Source organism: Oreochromis niloticus, linkage group LG9 (assembly GCF_001858045.2).
Source record: "Oreochromis niloticus isolate F11D_XX linkage group LG9, O_niloticus_UMD_NMBU, whole genome shotgun sequence".
Lineage (NCBI taxonomy): Eukaryota > Metazoa > Chordata > Actinopteri > Cichliformes > Cichlidae > Oreochromis > Oreochromis niloticus.
This window is the reverse complement of record NC_031974.2, coordinates 12,833,390-12,848,386: the sequence shown is the minus strand read 5'-3', so window position 1 is coordinate 12,848,386 and position 14,997 is coordinate 12,833,390. Positions and strand designations below refer to the sequence as shown.

Genomic DNA, 14,997 nt, shown 5'->3' with positions numbered 1-14,997 from the left:
CATCAAAGTCCATCTGAAGAGTGTTTCAAACTGTCTTCAGTGTACATATCCTACAGGTCCCTTCATGCTGAACTGTCAGGGTTATTCTCACTGATTAGTATCTCCTTCTTTGCGAGACCACAGGAAATGGAACAATGTGACAACTTGCTCAGGCTGTATTTACTCATGTTCTCATTTCATGCATGTTAAAGGGTCCGATTTAACAAACAACTAGTTTAGCAAACTTTGGTTGTACCAATAGTTTTGAAATATTTATTCTTGTCATGCGTACAGTGATAAGTGACTAGAATAAACTTTGCATCCATTCTGCACTTGGCAGGCAGAGAGATTATGAATAAAAATGAAATTGACATTGGAAACAGTGAAGACATAAAACCTGCCCGTTGAAGCTTGATGAACACATAAAGGAAAAACATGGCCAAATTTTCTTGGCCCAGTCCCCACGTCTAGGCTGAATGTCTCTGGCTGCTTAACTCAATATGAAACTAATGAATTTCCGGTGATTTGATTGATTGTGTTGCTTGCGGTGTGAACGTACGGTTGAGCCAGCTGCACTTCACAGCCGATGGACAGCAGGACTTTGCCTCTCAGTGCCTCCAAACCATCACACTCTGTTTACCACCAGCAGAAATATGTAAACAAATCCAAGGCGGGGCAACAGCCAAGCATCTTCTTTATGCAACAGTTTCGGCGCCAGGCGGTGCTATAGGCAAAGGCAGATGATACCAGAAAGGACCTGACACATAGGTCATAGCTAGATTGCAGATGGCTGACCAGCAGCTCTGTAACACCACCGGAGAAGAGGCGATGCCAAATATATCTTCCCTATCACCCTTTGGAGTTTGGCTCAAGAACAGAGGACACTGTATATTCAAATGCAAGGCCAACAATGAGAGCAAAGTGCATAAAAGGTGAAAAATTTGCTTATTCTGATGACATTATACAGATAATATTCCTTCCTTTCTGCATAATAATTCTGTAAATGAAACCTGTGAATTTTAAGGTCATTTAAATTCTACTGAGCTGTTGCCAAGCCTTTGAAGCTCAAAAATTGCCTGTCATCCTCTTACAATACCGACTATTGAGCTAGTGCAGCGCATAGGGGCGCCTATAAATAAGAAATATCCTTCTGCAAACTGTTAATTGTAGCAAGCCAAGAACAAGATTCAATGAAATACTCTCTTTCAGACAAAACATACTGCTTTATGGCTGCAGTACTAAAACCCAGGCTGCACTTTGTATTTTCATTACAGTCAAACCAAACACCTTTAAAAACTTAAGATTAATTCTGCTAATGAAGAGTTGGGACTGTGTTTTACTTCTCCTGCAGAGTAGATGTTAACAAATGCTAATTTGCCCCATTAAAAATTTGTCCCAGCTGCAGCTGCAACCCGGAGAGCTAATGATGACACATCCAGATTTAATGAGGGAAACAGAACGGTCATCGGGCCAAATAGGTTAGATCCACCAAATCAAAGAGTAGCTTTACAATATTTGAGCATTTTTACACTCTCTGGGTTAATGTCAGTTGGAATTTTATTAGCTTACCCTTGTGAATTTTAATGCAGTATAGCAATAGTTAAAATGCAGTTGCATATAAAAAGATAATTAGCAAAGCACAACCAACACAATAGTCGTTAAGTGCCAATGTGTCTTCTCTACAGTAATTCCAAAGGAAGTGCTGAAGTGAAATGCAGATTTGAGCAGATTCCACGGTTTCTTTGCCAACCTTTTCAGTACCCGTTAGTGTAATCCAGAAACAATCGTCTTTCTTAAATTAACAGTGGATAATATCGTGGTTGCCTGTAGTGGTGAATTCACAGACGAGTATCTCCAGAGCCTGCAGTTTCCCGCAGCTCTGCTGATTTTTATGTCATCCTCCAGTTGCAGGTTTTATGAGCCACAGCTTTATTGTTTTGGTTCGCTTTCACATCTCTCATAGGAGACAGCTTTCTCATTTGAAGAATCTACTGTACAATACCTGTTCATATCGACAGCAGACATGCAAAGTTTGAGACAACAAAGAGCTGCATATTTCATCCGGTAAAGGAAAAGTAGGAAATGTAAAAGGACAATACTTATTGTACCCATTTTTTTCCAAAGCTGTGTGTACAGACAACTGTTTGTCTGAACTAAAGTTGACAATAAATTTACTTCAGCTCATTTCCATGTTTGTCCAAAAGTGGACACAAGTCAGAAAACAGTTCTAGAAAGTTTAAATTAATTAAAACGAGTTCTGGTGTTCACTGTGCTGAATGTGGTTTGATATATGAAACTGTCTTCTCTATTTTTTTACAGTAAGTAGATTTATTGATATAATGGCATAATAATAACAACAATAGTTCCACATGGCATGAATATTGGTCGTTGTATCACACAGTGGTAGCCTAAATGATGATGCCGAGAGGATATAGAGATCCAGCCCACATTAAGTAAAGTGTGGCATGGCTAATGTCTTCATTTTTTTAATGACTAAATACAACTAGTGCAAATATTTCCTGAGTTTGAATGCCACTTTATGAAAATCACTCAGAGCAGAAAGTTTATTTAAGCTTATTTTAATGTTTGCTCCCGGCTTAACGTACTTAAGTGTACTTACGTACTGCACTGCTGTGTTTCTATTTCTGTTATGTAAAGCTTAACACTCCACTACGCCTAACAGATAGAAATTTCCATTCACAAGCGCATCAGACTTGATGAATTCCTCTGGTTTATAAACAATAATGTATGTATGTATATGCAAGTAGTTTCTTCCACCTGTGATTGATTTCTTTTGTTATTTTGCTTCTTGTACTAAAGTGAATGATTTCGGCTCTTTCCCACCCCTTCCGAAGCGTCTTGATTTTTGAAGTTATTTTTCTGCTTGCCCATTTTGAGGAGGTGGAAACATCCAACTGCACTGTGGATAGAAAGCTTTTAGATATCCCGTGGAGCTATGTTCCATAGTGGAGAGGAAGCTTTCAAAACAATCATGCAGAGTGGGTTTTATATCACCCCGATGCTATTCTTACCAATCAGATTGGATTAAGAGCAGACAGAGATTGATCTATGCTGCGCTCGAGAGCTCACTGTGTTTGACCAGATTAGTTTTAACTCTGTGCAGCTGTATACTACCATGGAAAGAAATGAAATCTTGTCAGTGCAATTGAGGTGTTCCCCTGTCAGTCACAAACAGCAGACTCCCCCTGGATAATAAGAAATTCCACTTGTATATCATCCAATGTTTGCTATGCCCCGGCACACGGGAGTTTTTCCCATCACATTTTACCCATCACTCTCGTGCAGGTGAATGAGAGCCAACTGAGAAATGACTCCATTTGCATGTTAGCTAATTGTATCGTTCCTCCAGGCTTTCTAATAGTCAATGAATTTTCTGAGAACAGAGTTCAGGGGAATAAAAATGGTTGGCGCTGCGACGCATATAGCCACTATTTGTAGTGAAATGAGGTTTGCTGCAGGTAAGAGGAAAAGGGGCCCGCTGTGAAGGGTTGTGGTATTGAAGTTAGATAAGATGTATGAGGTACATAGTCTTTCTTCCAAGCCTATAACCACCCAAGTAAGAAAGAAATGCTCAAGCATAAATTGAACAAAAAAAAAGTAATAAAAATTAGTAACCACAGTCTGTTTTTTAAAAAGCATGCTGTGCCACATAAATTACAGATAGGAGTATTGTATCATTACTGTCATTGCTTGCACTTAAAACTCATTTCACAAGTAAATGAAAACTAGAGGAAAAGTTAAGTAATTTATGAAAAACAGGTTGCATAACAGACGTCATTATTGATGAAAGTTTGTCCATGAGCAGAGAGCTAATGTATGCACTTCATCCATTAGAATGGGGTTCATTTAAGAGCTTTGATTTTAGGTCATGTCTTGGAACTGTAACACCTATTTAACATATTAGGAGGTGGTGAACGTAAGTAAAACAATGACTATCCTTTTAGCTCTGCTTTGGTCTCCACCAGCTACTCAGTGTCATGGCAAATAGGTTTTGTCTCTCCATTTTAAGCTTAGTATTCTTTATTATTTGGATTCAGGAATTAGTTTCTTATTTCTAGTTATTATTTTAAGCCTAATTTTGAGTCCTGCTTTTCTGTACCTTCCTGGATGTTGAGTTTCTTTGAATTCTGCAACTTTGTGCATGTGGTATTTCCTGGTTGCTTTATCTTTATGCTCCCAGTTTAGTCTTCTGGGATCCCTAGCCTTCAGCTCTCTGTCACTGGAAACCTAGCTCCTCTTTGTGTATAAAGTTTGTTATTTGTGTCTCACTCTTTATATTTTGGTTTATTTCCTTATGGTGTCATACTGTGCTTCTGACCCTCTTCCCCAACTGCACCACCTGAAAAAAAGTTCATCTTTTGTCTCTGAAATTCATCTCAGCAGTTTGCATTTGGGTCCTCAGTCACACATCACATGACATTGAGGGGAAAATCTGGTTGATGGGGTTAAGACAAGGCTACAGACCCTCTGTAGTATTTTTTTTTACATCATCCTCCAATTTTAGTTAAAAAGCTAAGGGCAGCATTGAAGATGAGATTATAATGATTATAATGATTTAGCAGCCTCTGAAAACAGTAATTAAATATTTCAAACCATAAATCCCATTCATGGTTTAGGTTAGCAGTCAAAAACTTCTCTTACCTTAAGAGATGTTGCTCTCTTGCCCCATGCAATTAACTGCTCAGAGAACAAAAAAACAATGACTTGTGATAGTCATAAACAGCGAGGTTGTGTAAATGTCCCATTGAACAAAATTTATCTCGCATTTATAGCACTTCAAACACCCTTTGCCAGCAAAATTAGAATGGCTCCTCCTCCTCCTTTTTATAGGTCTTTGCAGTAGCGGTGTAGCAGAGTTGAAGTTGAGGCCGGCACTGTGTACCTTGACTCATAAAGCCAAAGGGCAGCAGCTGATTGAAAATGTGGAGAGAATTAGGTTTATGGCTTCCTATCTTGGAGACTGGAGTCCTTTTTTAAGATGCGAATAGAATAGTGGAAAGTGCTGTATAGCATTAAATGTGTTTATGGCCTTTATTCTGTTCATATCAAATTTAATTTCCGCAACTGTTCCTTCACCTTTAAATCAGGCGAAAATGTTGGGAGTGCTGTTTCTCTTTGGATCAGAATCGTTTCAGCCTCTGACCACATTTCACAAAAGTGCACATATTTATGGCTGGCTGCACGACTGAAATACTCTGCGGCCTACAATACAAATAGAGCCGTTGATTTACAAATAGGATTTTTTTTTCACACTTGTTGCTGTTGCTTTCACGGGCAGAAAGACATATTTTAAGTCAAGATATAAATGGAAGAAATCTTTAAAGCAATTATTCTAACTTTGCAGTACACGGTGGCAACACTTTTGGAAAAGGTGTATCGGGTTACCTTTCTCTGTTCTGTTTCAGCGAGCAGCTTCTCCGGCCTTTCCTCAGCCCGTCGAGCTGCCTAGGCAACAATCAGAGCAGAGAGGCTGAGGCATCGTGAAGAGAAATGTACAGTGGTGGAGTGGTAGGAAATTACAAAAGGAATCAATTCAATGAGTTCCCTCCCTCCATGAAAAAAAATGTCTATAAATCAGGCAGGTGGCCAGAGCCAAACAACAACCTTTTAAGAGCCTGTCTACCGAGGCACAATGCATTACAGAGCAAGAGAGAGCTCAGTAATATGGCTACTTCTGCATGAAACCCTTTCTTTTTTCACTCAACAGCTAACCCAACACAGCAGCGCTGTCAACTACATAACCTTGATGCTTTTTCTACTGACCTTATTTGTATGTCTTTATCATTGCCATGAGATTGTGCTTCTCTTTCGAAACATATTAAAGGCAAAGCATTCTGCGCTTTTCTGTAATGCCAGAACATCAAAGTGTTTCTTTCCCAAAGGAGACGTCCACCTTTTGAAAAATGTGGCACTTATTCTGACACGACCACGCCGGCATGAAAGTGAAAATGAAGACTTATCTGTCTTCACCTCTTAACTGTCAAAAGGCAGTACAGTTGAAGCTGTAATCATTTTTAAAGAGTGGGCTTTGAACACCGGCTCGTTACTTTTCCTCTAAAAGCAGTTTGCAGAGCACGTTTCTGTGCTTTTTTGATAACAAATATCAGGTCCTCTAAAACAATTCTTTTGCCAATTACATTCCTGGTTGACTATCATTTCCTGCGCTGTTTTCCCATGTTTCTCCCCGTGATGCTATCACCTCAGAGGACGAGAAGCTTAATGGAGGTTGTAAATATACTAAAAGGCAAGGTCAGCAGGAAAACCACTGATGGAATAAATTAGTGTCCCGTTCTAAAGAAAACAACAGAGAAGACAACATGAAATACAACAGTAAGAAGGGGTAAAGTGGTCCGAAGGTCAGTATCCACTCCTGATTTATTGAACTAGAGAGGCAACCTAACCCTTCTCCACTGATTTGTCATGTTCCCTGTGACCTGTCCATGAACATCCATATGGCAGGGGTGTCAGACCAGGGTTTTGAACTAGCGTTAGGTGGTCACTGTGGTGCTCGTTTGAGTTAAGACATGCATATCTGTGTGCCTGCTCCACATCAATTTTCCGTGTCTGCCACTGATAAATGACAAGGCCACTTGAGGACTGGTGAGCAGGAGTTTATTCCCACATGTGGCCACGTGCAGAAACAGCACATCCATGCAGCACTGTAAACACGAGCTGCTGTGCAGCCACAGTAGGTGCAAATAGTCAAAGAAATAACATCCGACGTTAGGTGATATAACACATAAAACATGTGTTGCCAAGTGAAAGAGTAGCGGTAGTGTGTGTTGCCTGATCCCAGACTCAGGTGTAATGGATGCATGACACAGAATATTTCCTCTGTAAATCGCACGGCTGTTCCAGTTTCCTGGTTGACTGGGCACCTTTCTTCTTTATCTACTGTGGGTTCAGTGTGTGAATTGCATCCTTTTCAGAATTATTCTCCTGCCACATACAGCCAATTGCCGAACAAAGTTATTATAGGACAGCACATCACAATAAAACTACACTGTGTAATTGTGCAGAGATTGACGCTACACAGTGGGCAATCAAAGCTGCCGCGCCATAGGAATCTACAGCCGTTTGCATTGGGAATTATGTTTGGTAAAGGGAAAGAGACTGCCAGTCAGAAATGCATACGTGTGTGCGCTTGTGTGTTCGTGCACGATATTCCAAGAACATCAGCGTTACCTTGGTTACTAATCCTATTTACTGAGGATTGGATCCATTATTCAGGTTCTTCGTCTCAAAGCTGAATAGTTGTTATCACAGTGTGTCAGGGACAGCGACGCAGAGCAGGCAAATATTAAATATTCAGTGTTTTCGTCACAATATTTCACAGTATTTAATGGACTAACTGTAATCCATTTTGGAACATAAACTGTAATGAAAACCGGGATTTTTCCAGCTATAAAAAAAACAAAACGACATGCTTGCAGTGAAAAGAAAATCAAAGGAAAAACTGGTGGGAAATTTTTTTGGGATCAATTTACCTATCTGCCGTTTGATAACCGTAATTAAACATACAACAATAATCGCTCAATAGTGCATCCTTTCATTGGGTAGGCATAATTGCCCCGATGCTGCGACCAATCATCTTTCATGAAAACTAACATTCAAGCCATGAAAAGGTCATTTAGGAATAATTGCAGAGGAGGCCTACAAAAGCTGAGGCTAATGTACGTTGATAACTTGACAGCACAGAAAAGTCTGAATAAAACTGTAACACGAATTACAGCCCACGCTTTCTGTGATCAGTGAAATGGCACACAAAGCATTAGGGATGCAACAATATGGGTATTGAGATAGCAAAGCTTTTTCACTGACAGCTACTGTATTTCGTTTCTCACAAAGCGGAGAGAACTGCTGTGACATTCACATATTGTTGCTCCTTCGTATGCTCCTCACAATCATCCAGTGGTAGCATTTCAACCATGCAAAATGTGGCTTAGGTAAGCAGTTGACTGGCCAGTGACCTTGTACTTTACATACAGAGAAGGAAACCTTCAACAACAACAGCCTTTTCAACAAGAAGGTGTGCATTTAAAATGTAGAACCCAACTGGGAAAAAGGGTAAAACTTTAAAAGTTTAGGAAGCTTTAAGAAAATAATATGTTGCTGTCAAACAAGTCATTTAGGTTTATTATTTACTAAAGATTAGCTATAATTTGAATTTAATATGATAACATTGGTACATATAATAACACACAGCATTGGACCTGTGCCGAAACAACAGTAAGGCCAATCTCACTCCCTTCTTGGTGTCATTTAACCTAAACCACAATCTTATCCTAAAGCTACTAAGTAGGTTTGACACCTAAACTATCTAAAACAAACAGACAGTAAAAGCAAAAGCAAACACAAAGTCCATGTAGTTACAGCACGCACAGTTGTCTCACTACTAACAGTTTTAACAGTTATAATAGACAGCCAATTTGCGTTTATAGATGATCTATATTGTATTTATTAACCATTTGCAGAGCTTAGAAACATCAGTCCAGCTCCACCTGTCAGAATGAATGTGGAAGGGGTAAAGCTCATGCATTCAGAGTAATTCAGGCCCGGCTCCAATTCATATCCTGTCATCTCCCAGCGCTCTCTGCCCTGATCCATTCAGAGTGGCTTATTTTGTCCCAACACAATCTGTGTTCCTCATTCAAAATTGCTCATCCTTCCAAAATTACACTGAAAGATCTAAAATCTAATTAAACATGTAGATAGTTCTGTAAAAGTTGACATGGTTGCCTTTACTTCACATTTATGAAATACTTGGAAAGTTGCCCTACTTTTTTGAGTTAAACATGAAGTAGTTACTGTCACTTAACTCTAAATATTAACAGAGGCCGTCATTCATCAGTTCCATAACAATTATTATTAAAAGATGTGTAAGCATTAAATAATGGTGCAATTTCATTAACAGTAAAAGCTTTATTTTAATTAAAAATGAATTTTCCATTCATTAACTATGGTTAGTATAAAGTATTACTGGAAAAAAGTAATTATCCTGCGTTTCATGGAGCTCCAGTGTGTAATAATATGAGTAAATAAATGTCAAATGATTCAAGTTAAATTGAAGTTAATTTAAGTGTATGTAAAATATCTTTTTCAGAATCTCCTTTCCAGAAGTCTGACTTTTACTTCATCTTTTTTCTATCTAGTTATATTTCATGTCACATTTCATGACAGTGGATTTGTCACCAGCCAATCACATGCCCCCAGCTGGGTCAGTAAAACATCCATTCACAGCAATGCTGTCAGTAGCTGAAGGAACCACAGAGAGACTCTGTGTGTGTTTTACTCTTTAAAGTAGTTGTCTGACTGAGAAACATCTTTAAAAAACCATGATGCCATATTACCCACGGTCACAAACCAGCACACCTAGCTGGCTGGGCAAGTAAGTAAGAAGCACATGTATGTGATGAAGAAGCAATGATCATCATTCAGAATTGGTTAAATTTAGTGTTGTTGCGAGTCCTAAAAGAATAACTGGCCAACTGTGCTGTCACTTGTTTTCCAACTAAGCAGCTCAATCTTTGGATCTGTAAAGAAAGGTCAGTTGTTAAACCACTATTTGAGGTATAGACATCTTTTTTCTTTCCTTTTTTTAAACTTGCAGTGTTTGTGAATCTCTAAGCAGCAGTTAGGTAACTGGTGACAACTCTGCAATCATGAAATGACTTCTTTAAGAGTATTATTAGATATTTTACTGATTCTGAATTAGTTCTTGGAGTTCTTCGACAACAGTTCCATCTATAATTGTGCTTATTTATTTGACTATCTATGTCATTATGTTGTATTTAAAAAATTTATATTAAACACTTCCTTTGGAGCAGAATTAGCTGGAGTTGGCCTGCCCGTCCTCTAAAGCTCTCCCCCTCCCCCTCTGTCTGTGTCCCAGGAGGGCAACTGGAGGAGAATGACTGGTAAAACTCAGACCAGCAACGTGACCAACAAGAATGACCCTCGTTCCCTCAACTCCAGAGTCTTTATTGGCAACCTCAACACAGCCATCGTCAAGAAGACCGACATAGAGGTCATCTTCGCCAAGTATGGCAAGATAGTGGGTTGCTCTGTGCACAAGGGTTACGCCTTTGTACAATACATGAACGAAAGGAACGCCCGAGCAGCGGTGGCGGGGGAAAACGCCCGTATCATTGCTGGACAGCCTCTTGGTGAGTCTTTGCTTTGTTTTTGTTTTGTTTTTTCCGCTTTGCTCTCAGGTATCTATCGTTTGCTATGCAGATTTTATTAGTATGAAAGCCCAGTGAAATATAGCCTATACTGTACTTCACGAACACTTTCCTCTTGAAATACAGAGGCTTGATCTTTGCTGGAGGAATGGATTGTCTCTCTCGGGAACAAAAACTGCCTTAGGCATCTTTCAGACTTTTAGTTTAGAGCCTCTCTTGGCTCCTAAATGCTGAAATGTCTGTGTTTGTTGTCATGCTGTTTTTTGAGAAAATCCCTGCTGAATCATTTAACTGATCCACTAGTGGATGTAAGCACAGTTTGATTTTAACATTTACTAAACATCAACTTGCAGAAAGTGTGTCAAAGTTCTTGTCACATACTATTTAGAGCGGAATGGAATTTATTATGTGGCATGGGATGCACCTCCAATATGCTGTGCAAGCACTCCTACTCTACTGTGCGTGCACTTTTTAGTGTTTTATGTTGTTGTTGTTGGTTGTGGATCGTGAGTGGGAAAAGTTTTCATATCTGGATTCATTTTGTTCCTGGCTGGCAGGCAAAGTATTTAAGCAATCAAAAGACGTGAGTCAAAAGTTAACTTTTTAGACAAATGGAACCAAATTAGAAAAACACTGAAGAATCATTGTTATACAGTTTTGTGTGTCTTCACTCCAGAAGCAAACAAAGCTACAATTTAAGTTTCAGTTTTGAATTAAGTTTTGTCTCTGAAGGGCATTGTCTGGGGCCTTATCTTGTTAAAACATCTTTGTGAAGCCTAGGGATGAATTGCAAAGATACAGCGGAGCACATTCCTAGACACTACTGCTATCAAACATAATTTTAAAATGATCATGACTAGATAATGCTGTGCATGCAGGCAGGCGAGCAAGAGACCTTTTGATTAAATTCTTTGCAGCAAGTTTAGTGTTTCAACTAGGGAGCCTGGGCTCTGCAGTGAGTGCAATGTGCAAGTTTTACTGAGTGTTAGTCATAATGCAATAACAGTAAAAAGAAATTAAACCTTCTTTCAGTTCTTAGCACATCTTAAAATTAACTAAATGCATTCTCAGATGAACTCCAAAACATGGTATATTACACTGTGTCATTATTTACATAACAAAAGTCAAGCCAAATGCAGAAGCAGTTTGCAGAAAGCAAAATACATTCTTACAGCTTCCATAAGAGACTTTAAGAGGCTAAGTAGCAGTCAGGTGCTGCTAATCAGTGCACTTGATAATTACTCATCAGGAAGTGTGAGCACCTCTATAAATGCAGACGTTTTAGTGGTTTGCTTGTCTGGATTGCTGGTCTGAAGCATTCAAATGTGGGTTAACACATTACCAAGGAGGAAAGACACCAGAAACGATCTTAAAGAAAGAATCGTTTTTGCCAATCTGGTAAGGGAAGTGTTGCAGGACAATTTCCAAACAATTAGAAATGCTTCATTCTGCAGTGAGAAAGAATACTCACATGTGGAAAACATACCAATTACCAATCTTCCAGTGAATGTACCACCCCAAGGTCAGACTGTGCAGTCCTCAGACTGCTCAATGAGCTACATCTCAGGCTCTACAGGCCTCACTTAGCATGTTAAATGCTGAAGCTTATGACAGCACAATTAGTAAAAGATGGAGAAAGTATAGCTCGTTTCAAAGGACTGCCAGGAGAAAGCCTGTTCTACTCTTGTGTCTAGAAAGAAATTAGCAGCATGGCTTAGGTTTGAAAAGTTGCAGCTGAATCAACTTTCTTGATGAATATCTTTTGGATATTCGATGCTGTCCATTATGGCCAAACACCAAATACTGCATTTCAGCACAAACACATCATACTAACTGTTAAGCACAGTAATGGGGAGGTGATGATTCAGCTTGTTTTATATACCAAAGTAATCTAGAGTCAAATGTGAGGCCATCTAACCAACAGCCAAAGTTTGTCCAAAATTGGGACAAATTAACAGGACAATGATCTCTCTCCTTCACTCAGACTCAGTGCATTGTACAATTAATAACAATGAACTAAAAATGACTGAACAGGTATGGCGTGGCTGGAAGGGTTTCCATGAGAAAGCCTCTTCTCTATAAAATGAGATATTTGTCATCTAGGCTCTTATTTCATTACAAAGAAACATGAGGCTCCCTACGGAAAGATTGAAGAGGTACAATAATAACTGAACCCATAAAAGAACATAGATACAAAGCCAAGAGATGGACATAATAGTGGATAATAAGGTAGACCTACATGATCACTTTGGTTACCTTGCAGTTTTGTGTCTTTATGATGTTGCATCATAAAGACAAAACTTTTGGTTCCGCCATGATTTTTCTGTGACTACGGAGTAGAGAAGGACACAGCGTGATTGTCAGCTTGGACTTGAAAGTGGTCTTTCTAATCTTTTTGAAAAGGGAAGATTTAATGAAAGAAAATGCAGAGCTCATTTAAAAGTTGCTGTGTCTCTTCTGCATCAACCAGACAAGTTATTGATCCGCCTCCTTTCGACACAGCTTATATCTACCAAAACACCAATAGTCTGACACCGGTAGTCTGACTTGACTCTCGCACCCTCCTATAAAAGTCTATGTATGTGGTTCTTTCAGCAGCTTTTCTCTTGTTAAGATGTTGAGCTGTTCATGAAAGTGTTTCCTCTTTGCAATGTGCTAATGTGTTTTTGCTCTTGAGGATGTGCATTAGTTTGATATTTATTGTTATGGATGTTACAATCAGTGAATTAGCAGGGAAAAAAACATCTGTTATTAAAACCATTCACAAGCAGGTTGATCACCCGACAGAGCCAAAACCATATGTGAGCAATCCACCAAAGACCTAATAAGAGTTAAACTGATTCATTTGTGACTTTAATGCTAAACAGGTGACTCTTTTTCATGTGTGAATGCTTGTTTTTGGTTGAGAAAACAATTATAACTAAAAGTATTTTCATTACTACAGAGTTCATTTCACACGAAGCAAGACAATTCAGCCTTCACTGCTATCACTCAGTCTGCAAATCATGTGGCGTGAGTAAGACTGGAAGATAGATCTTTAATTGACAATTTAGACCACCCTTCTTCTCATCCTGCCAAGCTGATGCTTTTTATATTAACATGGCAGAGAAATGAATCAGCCCCATAATGATTTCGTGTTGAAGGATGACCTCCACAAAGCATCCGGCTTCCTGTGCAAAAACATTTCATTAAAGGGTTATTACCTGCAAGTTGATTGCACGTCAGCTTCACAGGTACTCTAACATTGCTCTGTTACTAAAGGACCGGCATTCAAGTGTGTTGCTGTTTGAGCCACTGTTGACAATGTCTGTTGTTATCATTGACCGCCCGCGCAAGAAGAATCAACAAATCTTTGTGTGGAGGGAGAGGAATGTTTGAAAAAGCACAGTTTTGAAGTGGGAGTTGTCACTGGAAAAGAGGTCAGTGGAATAATCACATCATACTTCGACTGCACAGCTCCACTTCAGTTGCGCAGGCCCAGGGTGATGACTAATCTGTGCGCTCGCTGATACACAAGTGTCAGAGGTCATAGCCTGCTGCCACCACTGCAGATGAGACTGTATGTGTGCTATATGTTTGTGTGCATATGTGTGTTTGTGTGTGTGTGGAGCTGAAAAACCGCCGATGAGCAAATGCAAAAATTCTAAAATCGCACAGCTGGCAGCACCGTCCTCCCCTCGCCTGCAGAATGAAAAATGGATGCTCCATTACTCTATCAAATATGAGTAGGAGTTCATGAGATCGTATCTAGGATTCTGAGCACAGCAATCATTACCAAATAATAGTACGTGTGATGCTATTTTGAGTGGAGCGCTGTATCTCTGTGCAATTCGCAGATACAAGCATGAAGAAATTTCTCGTTTCGCACGAGCGCAGATGTTTAATATAGCATCAGATCAGACACGAAGACGCTTTCCTCTATTCCTCTGTTGGTGAAACATTGAAAAAAATGTCCCAGTACACACTAGAAAGTAAAGAAACCTCCCTTGCCACAGTGTTGGCAGTATTTAAAGCAAAGGATTCTTGATTTGTGCATATCAAACGTGCAATGGTGGAGCTCTAATGCCAAAATCAAAAGGAGAAAATATACAGTGCTGTGAAAAGTATGTGTTTCCTTCCTGATTTCCTATTCTTCGACATATTTACCATTTACCATTTGCCCTATGTGAAAGTAACTGACCTCCCCCAAATCGTGACTTAACTGTTAATAATCATATTTTTTGTTCAATTTGATTTTCCACACCCAGCCCTGATTACTGCCAGACTTGTTAAATCAAGAGACCACTTAAACAGAACCTGTCTGACAAAGTAAAGTAGGCTGTAATATCGCAAAAAGCAACCCATCATGCCACAATCTAAAGAAACAGCTGAGAAAGAAAGTCACTGAGATCTATCGGTTTGGAAAAGGCTTTGGGACTCCAGTGAACCACAGTGAGAGCCATTATCCACACATGGAGAAAACTTGAAACGGGGGTGAACGTGCCCTGGTTCCCCAGTTTAAAAAAAAAAAACAGTTTTGGAGTGGTCTGTTCACAATCAGGACTTAAATCTGATTGAGATGCTTTGGCATGGCCTTAAACAGGCCGTACATGCTGAAAAACCCTCCAGTGTGGATGAATTAAAAATTCCTCCACACTGCTGCGAAAGATTTATTGCCAATTATCACAAATGGTTGATTGCGGTTCTTACTGCCAAGGGTGGCGCAACCAGTTATTATGTTTAGGAGGCAATCACTTTTTCACACAGGTAGGTTTGAATGATAAAAGAACAATAAATGAAATCACCATTTAAAATACAGTTTGGTTTTTACTCG

At 39.4% G+C, this 14,997-nt stretch overlaps 1 protein-coding gene across 3 annotated transcripts in view; it reads left to right on the top strand.

Annotated features, from left to right (window-relative positions):
• The window catches only part of LOC100711087 (RALY RNA binding protein like), a 119,444-nt gene that overhangs the window by 40,074 nt on the left and 64,373 nt on the right, over positions 1 to 14,997 (top strand). For all 3 annotated transcript variants that reach the window (XM_005449032.4, XM_005449031.4, XM_025910204.1), the window contains one exon: positions 9,893 to 10,166. In XM_005449032.4, coding sequence (XP_005449089.1) covers positions 9,911 to 10,166 — 256 coding nt within the window. In that variant the 5' untranslated portion in view covers positions 9,893 to 9,910. The remainder of the gene's footprint in view (positions 1 to 9,892; positions 10,167 to 14,997) is intronic.